Below are 21,796 nucleotides of genomic sequence, written 5' to 3' on the forward strand. Positions count from 1 at the left end.
GTGAGGAATATTGTTGTTTTTTATTTTTAACTCTTTAGCAGATGACAAGGGCGTCGGTGGAATGGGCGAGGTCATAAGTATGGTTTAATTAAGATTTATTAAAGGAGTCTGTGTCATTCTTTCAATTAAAGGACTTTATTCTGGGTGTCTGTGTTTTCATACAATGTGACTATGGGGTTAGTAATGTGGGCATTTTATTGATGCCTCTCCATTACTAACCACTGACAATATAAAGGTGACATCAACCCCCCCCCCAACTATCACCCCACTTGCCTCCGCTACAGGGCAAGTGGGAAGAGCGAGGCTGAGTGCTAGAATTGGCACATCTTAGAGATGCGACTTTTCTGAGGTGGCTGAGAGCTGATGTTTTTAGCCTAGGGGGAAGTATCCATGGCCCTTTCCTAGGCTATTAATATCAGCCCGCAGCTGTCTGCATAGCCTTTGATGGTTATTAACTATAGGTGGACCCCACATCATTTTTTTGCAGGGTTCCCCATTTTAATAGCCAGTAAAGGCTAACTACAGCTGTGAACTGATATTAATAGCCTGGGAAGCTCCATGGGTATTAGCCCCTTCCCAGGCTATAAACTTCTGTCCCCAGCCATCGGCTTTCCCTCTGCTGGTTAACAAAATTATGCGGGAGCCCACACCATTTTTTTCAGAAAAATAATATTTTATGAATTAAATACATGTACAGTAATTTCCACACACACTGTACTAATTGTATATGTCACTGACATCTATATACAGTATCTACCTATTTTATGTGTACATACTGTGTGTAATCCATCTCTTCTATCCTGTCATCTCCTGCTGTGATTTCACACTACACGGCTGCTGAATTGCCGACTTTTCTTCTATCTATCTATTATATATGTTTTGAAGAATATTTCCTTTGAAAATGATGTGTAAATAACTTAGAGAATTTCTCTATGTAAAAGCTCATGTTATAATCGCATTGCAGTCTAATAGCAATCGCACTGTATTCGGATGTAAATCGGATGCTAGGTGTGAAAAATCAGACTAGACTCGCATGAAAAACGCATGACACTCGTCCGACTCTCCAGCATCAAAATCGGACCGATTTTATAATCGCTAGTTTGACTCCATCCTAACTGTGGCTAATATAACAGTACCAGGCACAGGGGAAATTAGAAATAATACAAAAAAAAAAAAATAATAAAATATTGAAATGCTCCCCAACTTACATTTTGGGGGCACAATGTGTGAAATAAATGAAAAAATAAATTAGAAAAGCGGGAAAAGAAAAATTGAAACAAAATGTAAAAACAAAAAGTCATTGCCCCCTCATGGCGAAAAATGTATTGCTACAGAATGGAGAAATAGGTTAAAATGTAGTTTAGTGGGCCTTTTGTGGTCGTAAAAAAGATATATATATATATATATATATATATATATATATATATATATATATATACATATATATATACTAGATGGTGGCCCGATTCTAACGCATCGGGTATTCTAGAATATGTATGCTTAGTGTATAGCACAGCTCACGCAGTACATTGCGCAGCCCACGCAGTATATTGCGCAGCCCACGCAGTACATTGCGCAGCCCCACGCAGTACATTGCGCAGCCCACGCAGTACATTGCGCAGCCCCACGCAGTACATTGCGCAGCCCACGTAGTATATTGCGCTGTCCACCTTGTATATTGCTCAGCCCTCGTTCTCCGCCGAGCTGCTCGCGCCGGCCGCCATCTTCCGTTCCCAGGATGCATTGCGAAATTACCCAGAAGACGTAGCGGTCTTGCGAGACCGCTAAGTCTTCTGGGTAATTTCGCAATGCAGCGCCGGGAACGGAAGATGGCGGCCGGTGCGAGTGGCTTGGCGGACTACGGAGGGTGAGTATAGCAGGTTTTTAGTTTTTTATTATTTTTAACATTACATTTTTTTACTATTGATGCCGCATAGGCAGGGTCAATAGTAAAAAATTGGGGACACACAGGGTTAATAGCGGCGGTTGCGGAGTGCGTTACCCGCGGAATAACGCGGTCCGTTACCGCCGGCATTAACCCTGTGTGAGCGGCGACCGGAGGGGAGTATGCGGGCGCCGGGCACTGAGTGCGGGGAGTAAGGAGCGGCCATTTTCTTCCGGACTGTGCGCGTCGCTGATTGGTCGTGGGCGTTTTGCCACGACCAATCAGCGACTTGGATTCCATGAGAGACAGAGGCCGCGACCAATGAATATCCGTGACAGACAGAAGGACAGACAGACGGAAGTGACCCTTAGACAATTATATAATAGATATGCGCATATTCTTCGCTTATTAGTCCTGAAGTTGAAAATGTACTGTATATCCCATCAATATCGGATCTATACAAACCCACATCGTCATAACTGTATATTGGGAGAGCCATCGTCTGGGGAGGGTCTTCGTCATAGCAGCTTATCCCTCTTCAGTTCACACACCCTAGAATGTCTGTTTCCCACAATAGATATCCTATTTCCACCATTTGGTCACTGCAGGTGGTCCCAGCCTCAAAGGGCATTTTAATTAGCTATGTCACTTCTTTAATTAGATTGTCAGCTCTTTCTCCTGGAGATTCTGTGCAAGGAGGGGAGGTGGGTGATTGCCCCCTCCCTGGAGCGGCCTTATGGATCTTAATTTTTCTATGACAACATACCGGCCTTGCATCAAGTCACTGTTCTTCGCTTTGGTGCCTGCATGTAGGACACATTGCATGTTTGGCATGTCATCGCAGCAGGAAAGATTAGCGGCGATACTCTTCTCTGTAGCTAATAAATGAGGGTGCTAAGTGTGCGGCTCTATCAATTATAACATACTCGGCCATTTTCAGCTCTCCCGTAAAAATGAATGAAGAGGGCCATTTCTCCATTCTTGACATAGTGATAAGGGGCCCTGTTTTTGAGATGGTTGAAATGGTTGCCGGTCCCCAGCAGAGGGCATGTGTTGGACTTTTATAACATGTCCCATTATCTAGCAGTCTATGTTATAGACGTTTCCTTATGTGTGTTTTTGTCTTCCTCCAGGCGGATCAGTTGATGTTCGCCCTACATTTTGTGCGCGGAATGCATCCTGAGCTGTTCCAGGAGAACGTAAGTAGTTAGAGAACTTTCCTTGCAGGGTTCACACAGGATGGGAATGCTACGGATTTTACCTGCAGATTTGTGTTGGTAAAATCCGTGGTGGATTACAGTAGCAGGCAATTAATTAAGGATCAGGGGTGGACACGACATCTGTGCAGACTGTGCAGCCGCACAAGGGCCCAGTAGGTAATGGAGCCTTTCGACCACCTCCACCACTTTTTTTTTTTTTTTAAGATCTCCAGTGGAAAATGGCTGGGGCTACAGATTTATAGTGTCAATTTATCCTGCGGATTTCACAGAACGTGAAATGTGCGCAGTGTCCCGTGTGGACGTGCCCTAACAGGTCAGCAAACCGTGCAAATACCGGGTATTCACAATTTATCTCTTTAATTGACAGTCTACAAATAAAACATGGTGGCACTTTATGGTGATAATTAATGCTATAAATAATGACGAGAACCTGAGTAATTGACATTAATGTGAGACTGAAATGTCTGAAGTCAGCACCTAGCTTGCAGCATCACCATCATCTCTATGGTCACCTGTGCTGATAGCTGACCGGAATCTCTGGGGTTCGGGCAGTACATGATCCTTTAGGATGGCACTGTATATGTTAGGACATACAGTAATAAGCCTACAGAGCGTGTCCAGCCACAGTCCCTATTCACATGGATCATACATCTGGATGGACCATGGATGTCGCTCCGCTTACAGCTTTCTGCCATGCTCATCACAGCACCTTAAAGCGTATGCCAGTCAAGTTGCTGCCATAGGGAAGATCATGGAAAATAGTCCCAGGCAAGTGGGGTCACGTTAATTTCTTTGCCACACATGGACACATATGTAGAAGGTACCATCAACGTGTAAAGCAACATTAATGCCCTTAAGTACATCCTTTTGTAAAGGACGGATACCTCAGCAGCCAAAAACAAAGATACTCAAAACCATAATGAAAGAAAATAACCATAATAAATTATATGCATATACCCATCCCGTGTTTCACTGAGGCTTCATCTGGGGTCACGTTTCGCTGATGCTTCATCTGGGGACAACAGTGAATTTACACATGTCAGATTTATTGCAGAAATTGAGTCATCTGAATGGATCGTTGAGAAAATGTTGTCTTCCTGCGGAGCAACCGGATGAATAAAACTGCTCTAGAAACTAATGAAGCAGATCAGCCATTCTTCAATTCACCCTTCAGGCACCAGAAATATTAGACTGAAGTCGACCGAACCAACCAATGTCTATCAACAGTCTAATGTATATGGTTGGCCTCCTGACCCTAACATGTACCCGGATCTGTAGACAATTTGGGGGGGACTCCCAACTCTCCCAGATGGTAAGAAAAGGATCCGCACATTGGACCCTCGGATGGTCTGTACACTGATGGGTGACTTCAGTGACGAGTTCAGGTTCTCAGGATTTTCGGTTTGGATTTGGCACTGCAGATAAGCAGAAATTTGCAACATAAGGCACTTGGATAAGGTATTGAGAACCCACCCATTCATTGTATAGCGGTGATGTCTGCACATAACAGATTCTGACAGGTGTGAATTCTTCCTTCATGTCCTTACTCTGTGACTGCTCTAATACTTCCCTCTGCACATAGGACCTGAAGTGCAGTCCTTCTGGCCGAGGACACAACTTCTTGTGGACCTTCTCTTGTGTGATACTCGGGTGCACATTCACGGTTACTGATTTTGCATTTTCTTGACTTGACTATATAGGAGTGGGATGTCTTCACCGGGGTTATCATTGGAGACATGTTCAAGAAATCAGTGAGTAAAAAGGTTTATTCTTTTCTTTTCCGTGTATTTACAGTGAGCTGGTAAGAGGCGAGGACCTCTGACATCCATAGATTCCAGTAGAACGCTTGTTTTCCTTTGTTTTATCTGTCGCTGCTAAATTCAGAATAAAAATTCTGATTCCACAAATTATCTTATTACTTTAGGAGATATGACCTTCGTGCGCCCCCATAACAGGATCCTTCTTTTTTTGAGCCCTTTAATATATTTGTATTATTTTTCTTAATTACTGTTCTTTTATAATTATTTAATCAGTTATCAATATACAGTACAGACCACAAGTTTGGACACACCTTCTCATTTAAAGATATTTCTGTATTTTCATGACTATGAAAATTGTACATTCACACTGAAGGCATCAAAACTATGAATTAACACATGTGGAATTATATACTTAACAAAAAAGTGTGAAACAACTGAAATTATGTCTTATATTCTAGGTTCTTCAAAGTAGCCACCTTTTGCTTTGATGACTGCTTTGCACACTCTTGGCATTCTCTTGATGAGCTTCAAGAGGTAGTTACCGGGAATGGTCTTCAACCAATCTTGAAGAAGTTCCCAGAGATGCTTAGCACTTGTTGGCCCTTTTGCCTTCACTCTGTGGTCCAGCTCACCCCAAACCATCTCGATGGGGTTCAGGTCTGGTGACTGTGGAGGCCAGGTCATCTGGCGTAGCACCCCATCACTCTCCTTCTTGGTCAAATAGCCCTTACACAGCCTGGAGGTGTGTTTGGGGTTATTGTCCTGTTAAAAAATAAATAATGGTCCAACTAAACGCAAACCGGATGGAATAGCATGCCGCTGCAAGATGCTGTGGTAGCCATGCTGGTTCAGTATGCCTTCAATTTTGAATAAATCCCCAACAGTGTCACCAGCAAAGCACCCCCACACCATCACACCTCCTCCTCCATGCTTCACGGTGGGAACCAAGCATGTAGAGTCCATCCGTTCACCTTTTCTGCGTCGCTCAAAGACATGGTGGTTGGAACCAAAGATCTCAAATTTGGACTCATCAGACCAAAGCACAGATTTCCAGTGGTCTAATGTCCATTCCTTGTGTTCTTCAGCCCAAACAAGTCTCTTCTGCTTGTTGCCTGTCCTTAGCAGTGGTTTCCTAACAGTTATTTTACCATGAAGGCCTGCTGCACAAAGTCTCCTCTTAACAGTTGTTGTAGAGATGTGTCTGCTGCTAGAACTCTGTGTGGCATTGACCTGGTCTCTAATCTGAGCTGCTGTTAACCTGCGATTTCTGAGGCTGGTGACTCGGATAAACTTATCCTCAGAAGCAGAGGTGACTCTTGGTCTTCCTTTCCTGGGGCGGTCCTCATGTGAGCAAGTTTCTTTGTAGTGCTTGATGGTTTTTGCCACTGCACTTGAGGACACTTTCAAAGTTTTCCCAAGTTTTTGGACTGACTGACCTTCATTTCTTAAAGTAATGATGGCCACTCGTTTTTCTTTACTAAGGCTAGTTTCACACTAGCGTTTACCTGATCTGCGGCAGGCTGCGGACTTCCTCCGTGAAGCCCCGCCCTTGGCCGCACCTCCGCCGCTAGCTCTGCCTACTTCTGCATGCGGCCTCCGTACCTATCTTTAACATTAGGTACGCAGGTCGTGCGGCTGTATGCAGATGCTGCTGCATGCGTCGTTTTGACGATGCGGAAAAAAGAAAAATGCTACAGGCTGCGTCCTACGCTGGTCGCCGCATCGTCAATATGACGCATGCGGCAGCATCTGCATACAGCCGCACGACCTGCGTACCTAATGTTAAAGATAGGTACGGAGGTCGCATGCGGGCCGCATGCAGAAGTAGGCAGAGCTAGCGGCGGAGGTGCGGCCGAGGGCGGGGCTTCACGGAGGAAGTCCGCAGCCTGCCGCAGATCAGGTAAACGCTAGTGTGAAACTAGCCTTAGCTGCTTTTTTTCTTGCCATAATACAAATTTTAACAGTCTATTCAGTAGGACTATCAGCTGTATAATATATATATAATTCCACATGTGTTAATTCATAGTTTTGATGCCTTCAGTGTGAATGTACAATTTTCATAGCCATGAAAATACAGAAACATCTTTAACTGAGAAGGTGTGTCCAAACTTTTGGTCTGTACTGTATCATGATCATGACTTTTTTTGCAAGGTGACATTTATTATATATTCTTGTTATATTTTTCACTTCTGGGTATTAATTAGTTAGCATTTAATACTTTAGAATTTTTTTTAATACTAAAATATACAAAAATGTAATAAATTCCTTTTTTTTTTTCCCTTTACACCTTTCACGTTAGATAATATAATTATTTAAAGTGAATATTTTACTAGATTTCATAGTACAAACTGCACACATTGCTAAATATTGCTGATATTAAGATGAGAAGTTTGAGTGGGGGTCTAGAATGAAATAACTCATGAGTCCAAATGTATTCAGTCTCCTCCCAGCAGGTCGGACAGCTAAAGCTTGCACTGAGCAGTGTGAGGTCTCAGCAGGGAGGAGGGACACTGAGAAACTGTCAATCGGGCTTGGTGGGTGGAGGGTCAGCAGCAGGGAGGAGGAACACCGGTGAGTCATCAATCAGGCAAGATTGATGGAAATGCAGCAGCAGGAACACAGGAGCTGTCAATCAAGTTAGTTGGGTGGAGATTAAGCAGCAGTAAAGAACGTCATGTCACTTGTGACATAGGAATGCACCTTAAAGGGGTATTCCCATGTCCAAGTTCCTGTCCAATATGTAGTAGGTGTAATAATATTAGCAAATACAAACAATTAGAAATGTAATATACTTCTTCTGATTAACTATGTCGCCTACCCCATGTGCTGGGCATTGCAGTATCTTAGGTTTCCATGGTTACGACCACTCGTATAGTAAGTTAGTTATCGTAACCACAGATACCTAACCTTTTGCAATGCCCTGCACATGGGCTAAGCAACACCGCTTATCAGAAGAACTGTACTACATTTCTAATTAGAGGTAATTACTAATATTATTATTATTACATATTAGAATAGGATATTGGAGATGGGAATACCCCTTTAAAGGGGGGCAGCATCAGACTGGGGGGCTATGACTCACATACCAATCTTCCTTTTCTTATTAGACAAATGATGGTGATTATCGTTAGCTTAAAATAACTGCACATTCTTATGGTCCATTTTTAGGTCGGTGCCTGCGCCGGCCAGATCTTCCAGTGCATGGGTCGGGCAGTGAAATCCTGAACACCCAAAATGCCCCCATGAGTGCATCCTCCATTTTCCCGATGATCTGTCTCAGTTTTAGGTCTCACCTATTTTGTTCTCCATGTTTAGGATTCCCAGAAAAGTGTCCGTGATCAGATCCCATCCTGGATAGAGCAGGAGAGAGCGTGGGCCTTGGCCTTGTTAAAGGTATTTTATTCTGCCATTGTCTGTGAGTCATTTTTCAATATCAAGCCCCGAATACTTGTGATGAGCTCTTCCTAATGATGAGCAAGATATCAGGCCGAAGAAAGGAGAATTCTGCTTATTCGCCCCTTTCCTATAATTATCCTCCACCTAGACGTTCCCGCACCCGCCACTGTGATCAAGTGAGGTTCTATGCCTTCTCGCTCTTATCTCATCCCTCATACCCGCTGTCTAAAAGAATTTATTGCTTAATTAACATCAATGTGTGTTTAAAATATGTCTCCAGCCACTTAAATGTGAAGCCAGTGTTTCATCCCGCAGGCCTCGCTGCCGCCGCTCTATCAGAGCCTGGATCTGGAAAACTCCAATCTGTGGAGTCATTTCTCAAAGAGCTCGGTGTGCGAGCAAGAATTCCCAGCCGCGGCCAAGAAGCTGTCCTTGTTTCAACAGGTAATTTGTTATCAAGGCTAATTGCCTTAATCAGCCGTCAACTATCTTAATGAACTGACAGCAGTATTAATTGAAGGAAGGTTGATAGCGGGCATCTAAAATAGCTGTTGGGATTTTTGTGTTGCAGAATATTACTTATTGGTAATAGGCTCCAGGGTGGCTGAGAGTAGCTGCTCTGATGTTTCCTATCCGTTACACATGTATATGAGCGTAGATCCTGCTCCACTAGCCTTAGAAGTAGAAGCATAGATGACATTATACAGCAATACTGAGCAGTGTAGCTGTGAATTCCAGCACTAGGTTTAGACAGTTACTAGAAGCAACTGCAGCTTCTCTGTTCCTCATTGGTTCTCCAGCTTCCTCCTCCTGCTCTCTCAATAAACCTCTATAGGCATCATCTGTAACCTGATCGCTCAGTGAAGATGGTAATCCATTTTCATTTCTGCCTTCTGAATACAGATATCATCCTGCTCCGCTATCCATAGAAGTAGTAGCATAGAGGACATTATACAGCAATATTGAGCAGTGTAGCTGGGAATCCAGCACTGAGGTGGGTCGGTTACTAGGAGCAGCTGCATCTTCTCCGTTCTTCATTGGTTGAACAGATTCTCTTATACACTCTCAGTAGGCCTCTAAAGGAATCATCTGTAACCTTATCTCTCTGTGAAGCTGATCCATCTCTGCCTCCTGAATGCAGATTTCATCCTGCTGCACTATCCTTAGAAGTAGAAGCATAGAGGACACTATACAGTAGAACTGAGCAGTGTAGCTGTGAATTCAGCTCTAGGGTGAGGCAGTTACTAGAAGCAGCTGAAGGTTCTACAGCTTCTCCCTCCTACATTCTCAATAGACTTCTATAGGCATAATCTGTTACCTGATCTATCAGTGAAGCTGATCCATCTTCATCTTTGCCTCCTGAATACAGATTTCCTTATTTAAATGATAGTGAATGATCGGTGCAGGAGGCAGGGAATTTGATAAGTGGAGATAAAAGCATTTTGTCGGTATTTTCATAGCTTCCATCAGAATCAGTAGTAGTCACACATGTGTGGCCATCTGTACACTAATGGTAACTAAGATGGGGTATCCAAAGGTGGGATCTTCATCTAGCAGACATTAATGGCATATGGGAATTGTAAGATTCCTTGGTGCAGGAATCCTATATTCAGCTTACTTTCACAACATTCTTGTAGCAGAAAGGGATGGTCCAAAGTGGAGAAACCACCACTGCCACCTCTGAGAGATCCTGCATGTGGCACATAGCGGTATTCCTGTCTCAGTCATTCATAGCCGAGATGACAATACCTGTCTGTATAGTTATAGCAGATGTTAACTTGACTATTTAACTTGTTATACTCTAGGATCATTTAAAGAGGTAATCCTGTGTACAGAAAGGATCCCCTACCCACATGGTAAACATTAGATCCAGGAGGTCCCTTGGATCTTGCCATTGTTCTTCTCTGGTTCTCCTCTTCGACTGGAGCGCCAAGTCTCATGTGCAATCATCTGCTCTGTTCACCTCCCACAACGATAAATCCTGGGGAGGAAATGTTATTAATCTGTTTGTGGAGGTTTTCAGCATAAATAGCCCCCAAAAGGTTCCCACAACTTGTTGTTCCTCTGTTTATGCAGTTTAAGCCAAAAGTTTCAAGATGGGACCTGGTTAATGTGGAGGAGGCATTAGACCATATGTTTAACGACAAGATCGAAAATGGCACGTCCTTGGTGTAGAAATGTGCACCTGCTGATAGCAGGCATAGATTAGCATTTTGGACTTTTAAGCCGTGCAAAATGCTCCAAAATGGGGAGGCCCGTGCCTGCTAATAGTTTTTTTTTTTTTTTTTTTTAATTTAGACTGACCTATGAAATGCCTGATTAATAAATCTGCTTCTATGTACATTATATGGAGGAAAGTATCGGGCCACACGTCCTTTTTAATTGATTCAGGTTTTTTAGTCAGTGCCCTCGTCCCCGGTGTACAGCAATCGGCCCCTTGCCACTGATGTATAGCCATTAGTCCCTCGCCCCTGGTGTATAGCCATCAGTCCCTCGCCCCTGGTGTATAGCCATCAGTCCCTCGCCCCTGGTGTATAACAATCGGCCCCTCGCCCCTAGTGTATAGCAATCGTCTCCTCGCCCCTGGTGTATAGCCATCAGTCCCTCGCCCCTGGTGTATAACAATCGGTCCCTCGCCCCTGGTGTATAGCAATCGTCTCCTCGCCCCCTGGTGTATAGCCATCAGTCCCTCGCCCCTGGTGTATAACAAAATCGGTCCCTCGCCCCTGGTGTATAGCAGTAGTCTCCTTGCCCCTGGTGTATAGCCATCAGTCCCTCTCCCCTGGTGTATAGCCATCAGTCCCTCTCCCCTGGTGTATAGCCATCAGTCCCTCGCCCCTGGTGTATAGCAATCGTCTCCTCGCCCCTGGTGAATATCCGTCAGTCCCTCGCCCCTGGTGTATAGCCATCAGTCCCTCGCCCCTGGTGTATAACAATCGGCCCCTCTCCCCTGGTGTATAGCTATCAGTCCCTCGCCCCTGGTGTATAGCCATCAGTCCCTCGCCCCTGGTGTATAGCAATCGTCTCCTCGCCCCTGGTGTATAGCAATCGTCTCCTCGCCCCTGGTGTATAGCCATCAGTCCCTCGCCCCTGGTGTATAACAATCTGCCCCTCGCCCCTGGTATATAGCTATCAGTCCCTCGCCCCTTGTTATAACAATTGCCATTATAACAACTGGTGTATAGCCATCAGTCCCTCGCCCCTGGTGTATAGCAATCGTCTCCTCGCCCCTGGTGTATAGCCATCAGTCCCTCGCCCCTGGTGTATAGCAATAGTCTCCTCGCCCCTGGTGTATATCCGTCAGTCCCTCGCCCCTGGTGTATAGCCATCAGTCCCTCGCCCCTGGTGTATAACAATCGGCCCCTCTCCCCTGGTGTATAGCTATCAGTCCCTCGCCCCTGGTGTATAGCCATCAGTCCCTCGCCCCTGGTGTATAGCAATCGTCTCCTCGCCCCTGGTGTATAGCCATCAGTCCCTCGCCCCTGGTATATAACAATCTGCCCCTCGCCCCTGGTATATAGCTATCAGTCCCTCGCCCCTTGTTATAACAATTGCCATTATAACAACTGGTGTATAGCCATCAGTCCCTCGCCCCTGGTGTATAGCAATCGTCTCCTCGCCCCTGGTGTATAGCCATCAGTCCCTCGCCCCTGGTGTATAGCAATAGTCTCCTCGCCCCTGGTGTATATCCGTCAGTCCCTCGCCCCTGGTGTATAGCCATCAGTCCCTCGCCCCTGGTGTATAACAATCGGCCCCTCTCCCCTGGTGTATAGCTATCAGTCCCTCGCCCCTGGTGTATAGCCATCAGTCCCTCGCCCCTGGTGTATAGCAATCGTCTCCTCGCCCCTGGTGTATAGCCATCAGTCCCTCGCCCCTGGTATATAACAATCTGCCCCTCGCCCCTGGTATATAGCTATCAGTCCCTCGCCCCTTGTTATAACAATTGCCATTATGACAACTGGTGTATAGCCATCAGTCCCTCACCCCTGGTGTATAGCAATCGTCTCCTCGCCCCTGGTGTATAGCCATCAGTCCCTCGCCCCTGGTGTATAACAATCGGCCCCTCTCCCCTGGTGTATAGCTATCAGTCCCTCGCCCCTGGTGTATAGCCATCAGTCCCTCGCCCCTGGTATATAGCAATCGTCTCCTCGCCCCTGGTGTATAGCCATCAGTCCCTCGCCCCTGGTGTATAACAATCTGCCCCTCGCCCCTGGTATATAGCCATCAGTCCCTCGCCCCTGGTGTATGTCAATCGGCCCCTCGCCCCTGGTGTATAGCCATCAGTCCCTGGCCCCTGGTGTATAGCTATCAGACCCTCGCCCCTTGTGTATAACAATTGCTCCTTCGCCCCTGGTGTATCTCAATCAGCCCCTCGCCGCTGGTATATCTCAATCGGTCCCTTGCCCACAGTGTATAGCAATAGTCTCCTTGCCCCTGGTGTATAACAATTGGTCCCTCACCCCCTGGTGTATAACGATCGGTCCCTCGGCTTGGGGGTAAAACATCCGACCTCTCTCCCCCCAGTGTATAATATTCGTCTCCTCACCCCTCAGTGTATAACCTCTGGCCCCCCACCATGCCGTCCGTTTACTAATGTGACAGAACGGCCGGCAGTGCAGAGCTCCCTGATGCCAGCGGGGTCCTGTTATATGAGCCATCGGGGTAACAACTCCGATCTTCCCCCATCACCTGTGAGTGATATTATTGAGAAGTGGAAGGAACCGCAGCAACTCAGGCACGAAGTGGAGACCCTATAATGTTACAGAGTGGGGGGCTGAGGAGCAGAGGGCGGAAAAGTCACCAACGCTCTGCTGACTCCATAACTGCATAGTACAGATCCCCTCTGTAATTACATTCAGCACAAACACTGCGCCCCCCGCCGGGAGCTTCCTGGCCGAGCAGCTGTATTCAGCCATACATTACCAAGCACAATGCTGAGCGTCGGATGGAGTGGTGTAAAGCCGCCACCACTGGACTCTGGAGGGGACGTGTTTTGTGCAGTGACTGATCACACTTCACTATCTGCGTCTGATGGAGGAGTCTGGGTTTGGTGATTCCTGGAGGACGTTACCCCCTGACTGCACTGTGCCCCCTGTACAGATGGTGGAGGAGGATAATACTATGGGCTGTTATCAGGGGTCGGCCCCTCAGCTCCAGTGAAGGGAAATCTTAATACTTCAGGACAAGGCATTGTGGACAATCGTAGCTTCCAGCTTTGCGGGAACAGTTTGGAGAAGACCCTTTTCTGCCCCCCATGACTGCGCCCTGAGCACAAGCTTCATACAGACATGGTTGGGGGAGTTTAGTACAAGATCATGAGCGGCCGCACAGAGCCCGGACCTCAGCCCCATCCAGCAGCTCTAATGGAGGCACTGAGCCTGGCCTCCCCCCAACATCAGTATCTGACCTCACTAATGCTCTTCTGGTGAAAGGGAACTTCCCACAGACGCCTCCAAAATCTCATGGAACCTTCCCAGAAGAGAGGAAGCCATTATATCTACAGAGTGTGACGGCAGACGTCTCCGGCACAGGGCACGTCTCCTGGTGGCCGGACATTCATCATCTTTTACATTTCATTTACAAAGTGTAATTACCTCATGCTTTTTTTTTTCTATTTTTTTTTTAGCAATATGTTCATTTTAAGCTAATCCACACAACAAAGAATAAATAGCTTTTCAATATTACACTGAGAATTCAGCAAATTGTGCAGGACATGGATTGTGGCTGAACTTACAATACCACGTTTTTGTTTTTCAGAAAGCAAAGTCTGCATTACTCACCCTCCCCAGGTCCAGCGCAGAGTCTTTACCTCTGTTACAAAAAAAATTACAAGCAGCAGTGGGGGAACAGAGATTTTCCAAAATCAGAAAAACACTTAAAGCTGTCCACCACTAGGGGGAGATCACTGCATCCTGTATATACCTGAAAGGCTTATTCCCAGAATTCCAAGCTACGCCTTACGCCTCATTCACACCTCCCTGTTGCATTTATGTGTTGTATCTGTTTGTTTTTTTTAAGGATACAGCACTTACCCATTATAAACTATGGTGCAACACAGATGGCAAGGACCAAAACCAGACTATGGGTCCGTGTACAGCACGCGGATGACATCCGTTCACAGTCCGTGTGCTGTACGTGTCTAACATTGCAAAGTATATGAGAAATGTTATCATTTATCCATCTGTGAAAAATACTGATGATTGGTGGTAAAAACGGACACAGTAATGATAAAAACGGACACCGTGATAGCAAAAAAGGACACATTAATTGTAAAAACTGACACCGTGATGGCAAAAACGTGCACACTGATGGTAAAAACGAACCCCGTGATGGTATAAACGGACACCGTGATGATAAAAACGTTCACACTAATTGTAAAAACAGACACCGTGATGATGAAAACGGACACCCTCCCGGGACTCCCTTGTGGTTGCTATGACACATGAGCCCGGCGCCCAATCAGTCCTGGCGTCACTGTTCCGCCATATGACAAATTGAACTTGAAGAGGAAGTCCGGGCTGCAGCTGATCTGACTTCCTCTTCCTGCTCAGTTCGACAGAAGGCGGGGACAGTGACGCCAGACCTGATTGGGCGCCGGGCTCATGTGTCATAGCAACCGCACGAGAGTCCCAGGACCGCGAGTGCCGACACCACGGAAACGGCGCCAGCACGGGAAGTGAGTATAAGCTTTATTATTTTATCAGGACCAAGTGAGAGGTATGACAAAGAGTTCTCCAAGTAGTGGACAACTTCTTTGAGCTCGCGGTAGTTCCACCACAGGGAAAATGATAAAAGAAGATGTGCGTGTAGAAATAAAATAAGATATTAAAGAGTTAAATTGAATCGACAAATACTGGTAGAGCGGCCCTGCTCACAAGAGCTTACAATCTATGAGGCAGTATGGTAACTCAAGATAAAATGCCTGTTTATACAAAGGTCCAGCCATTTTTTATAATACACAAGTTAGTAAATTGAGTGCAAGTCGTATGGAGAAGGGATTAGGGGCTGAAGAATGGGAGGAAATGGAGAAGAGTAATGAATGGGATAGACCAGGCCAAGCACATGTACTTTAAGGACACGTATAAAACCGTAGATCTTGGAAATTATTCTGTCTGAGGAAGTGCATTCCAGAGAACTGGTGCAGCACTAGTGAAATCCTTGTGAAAGGAGTAAGAGGTTCATAATTTGGGCTATCCATGTAATATAGGAGAGGGGAGGTTCTCTAGAGGTGAGAGATGGCTCCATAGAATCACAGAATGTTAGAGTTGGAAGGCTCCTCCAGAATCATGGTGTCCAACCCTCTTCTCAATGCAGGATCCATGTCGTAACTCTCCTCTTTGGCCAAGGAAGATCATTTAGGGGCAGAGACATTGATTCCAGCGATGTGTCACATACTGGGCAGTTTGCATTTTTCATAAAATAACTTTATAACTGCTGTAGATTTAGCAGTTACCTGAATGCTGAGCTCTGTATAACCGCACCCTCACCACTGATTGGCAGCTCTGAATGCTGAGCTCTGTATAACCGCACCCTCACCACTGATTGGCAGCTCTGAATGTTGAGCTCTGTATAACCGCACCCTCACCACTGATTGGCAGCTCTGAATGCTGAGCTCTGTATAACCCTGCCCTCACCACTGATTGGCAGCTCTGAATGCTGAGCTCTGTATAACCCTGCCCTCACCACTGATTTGCAGCTCTGAATGCTGAGCTCTGTATAACCCCGCCTTCACCACTGATTGGCAGCTCTGAATGCTGAGCTCTGCATAACTCCGCCCTCACCACTGATTGGCAGCTCTGAATGCTGAGCTCTGTATAACCCTGCCCTCACCACTGATTGGCAGCTCTGAATGTTGAGCTCTGTATAACCCCGCCCTCACCACTGATTGGCAGCTCTCAATGCAGAGCTCTGTATAACCCCGCCCTCACCACTGATTGGCAGCTCTGAATGCTGAGCTCTGTATAACCCAGCCCTCACCACTGATTGGCAGCTCTGATTGCTGAGCTCTGTATAACCGCACCCTCACCACTGATTGGCAGCTCTGAATGCTGAGCTCTGTATAACCCCGCCCTCACCACTGATTGACAGCTCTGAATGCTGACTTCTGTAACTCCGCCCTCACCACTGATTGGCAGCTCTGAATGCAGAGCTCTGTATAACCCCGCCCTCACCACTGATTGGCAGCTCTCAATGCAGAGCTCTGTATAACCCCACCCTCACCACTGATTGGCAGCTCTGAATGCTGAGCTCTGTATAACTCCGCCCTCACCACTGATTGGCAGCTCCGAATGCTGAGCTCTGTATAACCCCGCCCTCACCACTGATTGCAGCTCTGATTGCTGACTTCTGTATAACTCCGCCCTCACCACTGATTGGCAGCTCTGAATGCTGAGCTCTGTATAACCCCGCCCTCACCCCTGATTGACAGCTCTGAATGCTGAGCTCTGTATAACCCAGCCCTCACCACTGATTGGCAGCTCTGATTGCTGAGCTCTGTATAACCGCACCCTCACCACTGATTGGCAGCTCTGAATGCTGAGCTCTGTATAACCCCGCCCTCACCACTGATTGACAGCTCTGAATGCTGACTTCTGTATAACACCGCCCTCACCACTGATTGGCAGCTCTGAATGCAGAGCTCTGTATAACCCCGCCCTCACCACTGATTGGCAGCTCTCAATGCAGAGCTCTGTATAACCCCACCCTCACCACTGATTGGCAGCTCTGAATGCTGAGCTCTGTATAACTCCGCCCTCACCACTGATTGGCAGCTCCGAATGCTGAGCTCTGTATAACTCCGCCCTCACCACTGATTGGCAGCTCTAATGCAGAGCTCTGTATAACCCCGCCCTCACCACTGATTGGCAGCTCTGAATGCTGAGCTCTGTATAACCCCGCCCTCACCACTGATTGACAGCTCTGAATGCTGACTTCTGTATAACACCGCCCTCACCACTGATTGGCAGCTCTGAATGCAGAGCTCTGTATAACCCCGCCCTCACCACTGATTGGCAGCTCTCAATGCAGAGCTCTGTATAACCCCACCCTCACCACTGATTGGCAGCTCTGAATGCTGAGCTCTGTATAACTCCGCCCTCACCACTGATTGGCAGCTCCGAATGCTGAGCTCTGTATAACTCCGCCCTCACCACTGATTGGCAGCTCTAATGCAGAGCTCTGTATAACCCCGCCCTCACCACTGATTGGCAGCTCTGAATGCTGAGCTCTGTATAACTCCGCCCTCACCACTGATTGGCAGCTCTGAATGCTGAGCTCTGTATTACTCTGCCCTCACCACTGATCGAAAGCTCTGAATGCTGAGCTCTGTATAACCCCGCCCTCACCACTGATTTGCACCTTTCTACCTATGCACCGTGTACACAGAAAGCTGTCAATCATTGTTAGGGGTGGGGTTATACAGAGCTCATGAATAATGAGGAGTACAAGGCAGTAGGTTTACTAGTCCTCTTGTGATAATCTCCTGCTCATAAATCAGTGATTTTTATCAAAACTACAGCAAGCGGCCCATTAAGTTATACACCGCTGGAATCGGGGTCTGTGCACCTCCATCATGCTGCTCCCAGATTAGATGACACAAACCTGAAGACAGATTCCCTTTAAGAAATGAAAGAGGTGTAAATGCACCTTAGAGCATATCATTGTCTAAATGTAACTTTTATTTTAGAGACTTACAGAGAAGGGATTTATGGACTTGGCGCATATAATGGATTCTTTGGATGATGAGATCTTTCTCCTTGCCTATCACTTCTGCTTTATTTCCATGGCCACCTCTTGTAGACTTCGGTTCGGAATCTTTATTGACTTCCCAGATATAGACTATAAAATGCCGCATTGAATTAAGTAATTTTGAGACAATAAAGATCTGTTTGCAGAGCAATCGGTGTTTGTCTGGTACTTACTATAAGGCTTCCTTCACTTTCTGTAGGTCCTGGTGGTACAAGCTGTGCGGCCAGACAGACTGCAGAGCGCCATGGCCATGTTCGCATGTCGGAGTCTGGGTAAGGTTTCTATGAGAAGTACTCGAAAGACGTGTGTGTATGTACGGGTGCTTCTCACAAAATTAGAATATCATCAAAAAGTTAATTTATTTCAGTTCTTCAATACAAAAAGTGAATCTCATATATTATATAGTCATTACACACACAGAGTGATCTATTTCAAGTGTTTATTTCTGTTGATGATGAAGGGTGCTGGCTTAGCTATTGAAATGAGCAGTTAGTCGACCCCCTCTACACACTGCACTGGTCAGATATTAATATAGAAAATGCTGTCCTGTGTCAGCTGGATGGGAATTAGGGACACAGATCTTATAAACCTTTGTTGGGGACTTTGTACCTGGTCTCCTCCAGAGCCTCTGTTGATGGAGTTAGGCTTGGGCCATTAGGGTAGTCATCAGGTGCCACTAAAGGGCAGGGACCTGCAGCAGCTGACCTATGGGTCAAAGGCAAAACATGAAGCACACACAGAGATGTGGTCAGACAGTCAAAGGTCGGGTGATACAGTCCGAGGTTAGGGCGGTCAGCACAGCAACAATATAGGAAGCCGGGGTCAGGAACGGAGAGGTCAGACAAATTGAGGGAACATGCCGGGTCGGTAACAAGAGCGTCAAAGCTATAATGCACCTTAACAGGATACTAGAGATGCACTGAAACTAGGAACCTACGTTCAGGCATGGTGTAGAGGGAAGAGCTACCTAATATATCCCCTGCTGGCAGGGAATAGGTCAGGGAAGCAAAACTCTGCTGGGCACAGAGTCTCGCCGTGCCTCCCTAAAGCCAGGTGGAGACTCTCCAGCAACAGGGAAATGCCGCAGGGCTGGGAGCGCTGCAAGAGGCAGTTCAGCACGATGGCCTGACACTGGGTGGAGCAGAGCGATTAACGCAGTGAGTAGGACGGTGCTGAGAAGGGCGGGCAAGTTACCCGCTTGACAGTTATTTATTTTATAATTTTGTTTTTTTTAAAAAAAATTCACAAGAAAACCCCTTTAGCTATGTGTAACCGACAGATTTAAAGATTTTGTATCAGGAAAAGGAAGATTTGATAGCTAAAAAGATTTAATAAGAAATCTATGACTGAAGGAAATAAATAATTGGAAGGGAAACTATAATATCAGTTAAATAACTAGTTAAGGCTGCATCCAAATTACTATCTCTACACAAAAGGACATAAACCTGCCTACTCTTATTGCAGGAACTCAGAACCAGGGGGAGGGGGGGCGGTAACCATGGCACTGGATATTTGGAATGCAAGGGCCCTGAGCTCACTGGGCAGTCAAAAAAAGCAGCTTTTTAAATGGGCCAATCTGAGTCATCCTGGAAATATGAGCCTATTGTCAGGACTATAAAATGCTGGCTGGCACAACAGAAAGTTTTTCACATGTGGGGGCTGCTGATGCTGCTTGTGATCCATAATTTATCTTCTCCTTCCCCTAAGGAAACAGAACAATAGCTATTTGTTATTTCTCCCTTTTTATTTTAGAACTCTTTTGCCTATGTGTGTCATTTTATTTTTATCTTTTATATCTTTTATTGTAAGCACTGTATATTTTTATATTAATGCATACAATCTTTAATAAGTTAGATCCTTGTATGCTGTGAAGAATCCATGGCCTTTCAGAGAGTGTGTGACCTATTGATTGTCTGAGAGTAACTTATTTTGAGGACTCCTCACCCCGTGTGTTTGATGAGTGGTGGCAGCGCATTAAGAAATCCGGGTGTGTGGACTGTGTCTGGGTGTGATGTATGCTCACCTTATAGCCTAGAACAGAGGTTGAGTGAGAGAAGATAAATTAACCCTTGCAGGCGCACCCCACGTCACCACTGAGCGGGGTCACCACTGAGGTTAGTGATTGGTTTAGCGGGCTTGTTTTGGCCATTTCTTGTTTGTCGAAAGAAGACCAGGAAGTAGAGACAAGATGGGACTGGGGTAAATATATAAATGGGAGTGGTGAGGAATTGGTGAAGGTTCGTTTTACTTCTATATTTTTATACCAGTCTGAGCCATTTGAATAAACATTTTTTTTATTATCCTGGACTATCCCTTTAAGGCATTGCAGTAATCTAATTGATTGAAGTCATCTCTTTTTTTACCCCAGTAATTAAATATTTACTTAGAAATTGAACAAGAAGTGTTAATGTCTTAGTTTATGGAATCAATTAAAAGTGAGTCAATCTTTTCAGGGAAAAAATCAAGTTAATATTCTGTTTTTAAACATTTTTGTAATGAGATTCTGTCCTCTCCAAAGCCGATCTAACTTTGTTCTGCCGTAAGGAATTTCATTATGATTTATTAAATCAATATCTGGACTTCATTACCAGCGAGGAAAAGTTTCCAGTTAACCACAGTTCCTTTAGGTCATTGCCACTTGGACGCAGACTTTATGCAGTGACAAGTTATACGGCCGCCGGAGAATTTAATATTGAGGAAGAACTGAATGTAGCAGCCTTGCAGGGCGTCCTGGGGTCAGCGATGCCTGGGCAGACGCTCATAATTAGCAAAATGGAGTTACTAGGGTCATGTAACGCAGAGTCTTTCATGCTAGTCCCTCAGGTGCTAGTTTCCAAGGTGCTTTAGAGGATATTACATTACCGCAGCATCTTCCTGGGTGGTACAAGTTGCCAGAATGACACCCCCATTCTCTGACATAATTTCCTGCTCAGCAGCTATTGGCTGAAGTTGTACCTCGCCTACCTCCTGCGCTGCCCACGCCTGCCTGCGTTCACCTTACACATTACACTTTTAATGCCTACCCACAGCCTGGGCCTGCGTTAGGGGGAACAAATTGGGCAACTGCCCAGAGATCCCACCACTTTGGGGGCCTCCAGCGTCCACAGCAGGAACTACACTGATAACAGCATTCTCAGTAAATGTTCCAAAGTGGAGATTGTGTGTCTGTGAGTCTGTCTCTGTGTCATGGGTGTGTGTTTGTGTGTGTGTCTGTCTGTATCTCTGTATGCCTGTATGTGTGTCTGTGTTCCTTCCTTGCCGCCCTGAAGCCGGAGCTGGACGGCTATCCTGGGGGCAGAGGGTGACGTTTACCGGGTTAGATACAGATCATATACAGGCAGGTGTAGCAGAGCAGAGTGTGTTGTATGATCAGACTATGCATATGTAGAAGAGGCGGTGGGTTCTAGTCGGTGTGGTTCCCTGCATATACCGGTATGTTCATATTGCTGCGCTACATGGCTTGTTTTCCACTTGGATTAACTCTTACTGTACGACTGGTTTTATAGACCTTGGTATCTATTCAGCCCATTATTTACCATCTGGCAGCACATACCCCAGTCATATGTAGTGGCTACCGCTGACTTTTTGCTTCCATGTGTTATGTTGCTACGTACCCCCCATATTTATGCCCATAATCTTTGTTGTTTTGTAATTATAATAAACTTTTCATGATTTGCATTTACTTTGGACAATGGCACTAGTTTTATTTAGTGGTTTCATATGTAGAAGAGCGGAGATTGCTGTGTGCGTGCTGGTGAAGTAACAGAATCACTACTCGACTCTGCTAC

General features: G+C 45.9%; 1 protein-coding gene across 6 annotated transcripts in view; it reads left to right on the forward strand.

Annotated features, from left to right (window-relative positions):
• DYNC2H1 (dynein cytoplasmic 2 heavy chain 1) overlaps positions 1 to 21,796 on the forward strand; it is a 491,577-nt gene that overhangs the window by 245,639 nt on the left and 224,142 nt on the right. For all 6 annotated transcript variants that reach the window (XM_077298509.1, XM_077298507.1, XM_077298508.1 and 3 more), the window contains 5 exons: positions 3,019 to 3,084; positions 4,806 to 4,856; positions 8,181 to 8,258; positions 8,577 to 8,705; positions 18,208 to 18,280. In XM_077298509.1, the coding sequence (XP_077154624.1) occupies positions 3,019 to 3,084; positions 4,806 to 4,856; positions 8,181 to 8,258; positions 8,577 to 8,705; positions 18,208 to 18,280 (397 nt within the window). The remainder of the gene's footprint in view (positions 1 to 3,018; positions 3,085 to 4,805; positions 4,857 to 8,180; positions 8,259 to 8,576; positions 8,706 to 18,207; positions 18,281 to 21,796) is intronic.

Source organism: Ranitomeya variabilis, chromosome 3 (assembly GCF_051348905.1).
Source record: "Ranitomeya variabilis isolate aRanVar5 chromosome 3, aRanVar5.hap1, whole genome shotgun sequence".
Classification (NCBI taxonomy): Eukaryota; Metazoa; Chordata; class Amphibia; order Anura; family Dendrobatidae; genus Ranitomeya; species Ranitomeya variabilis.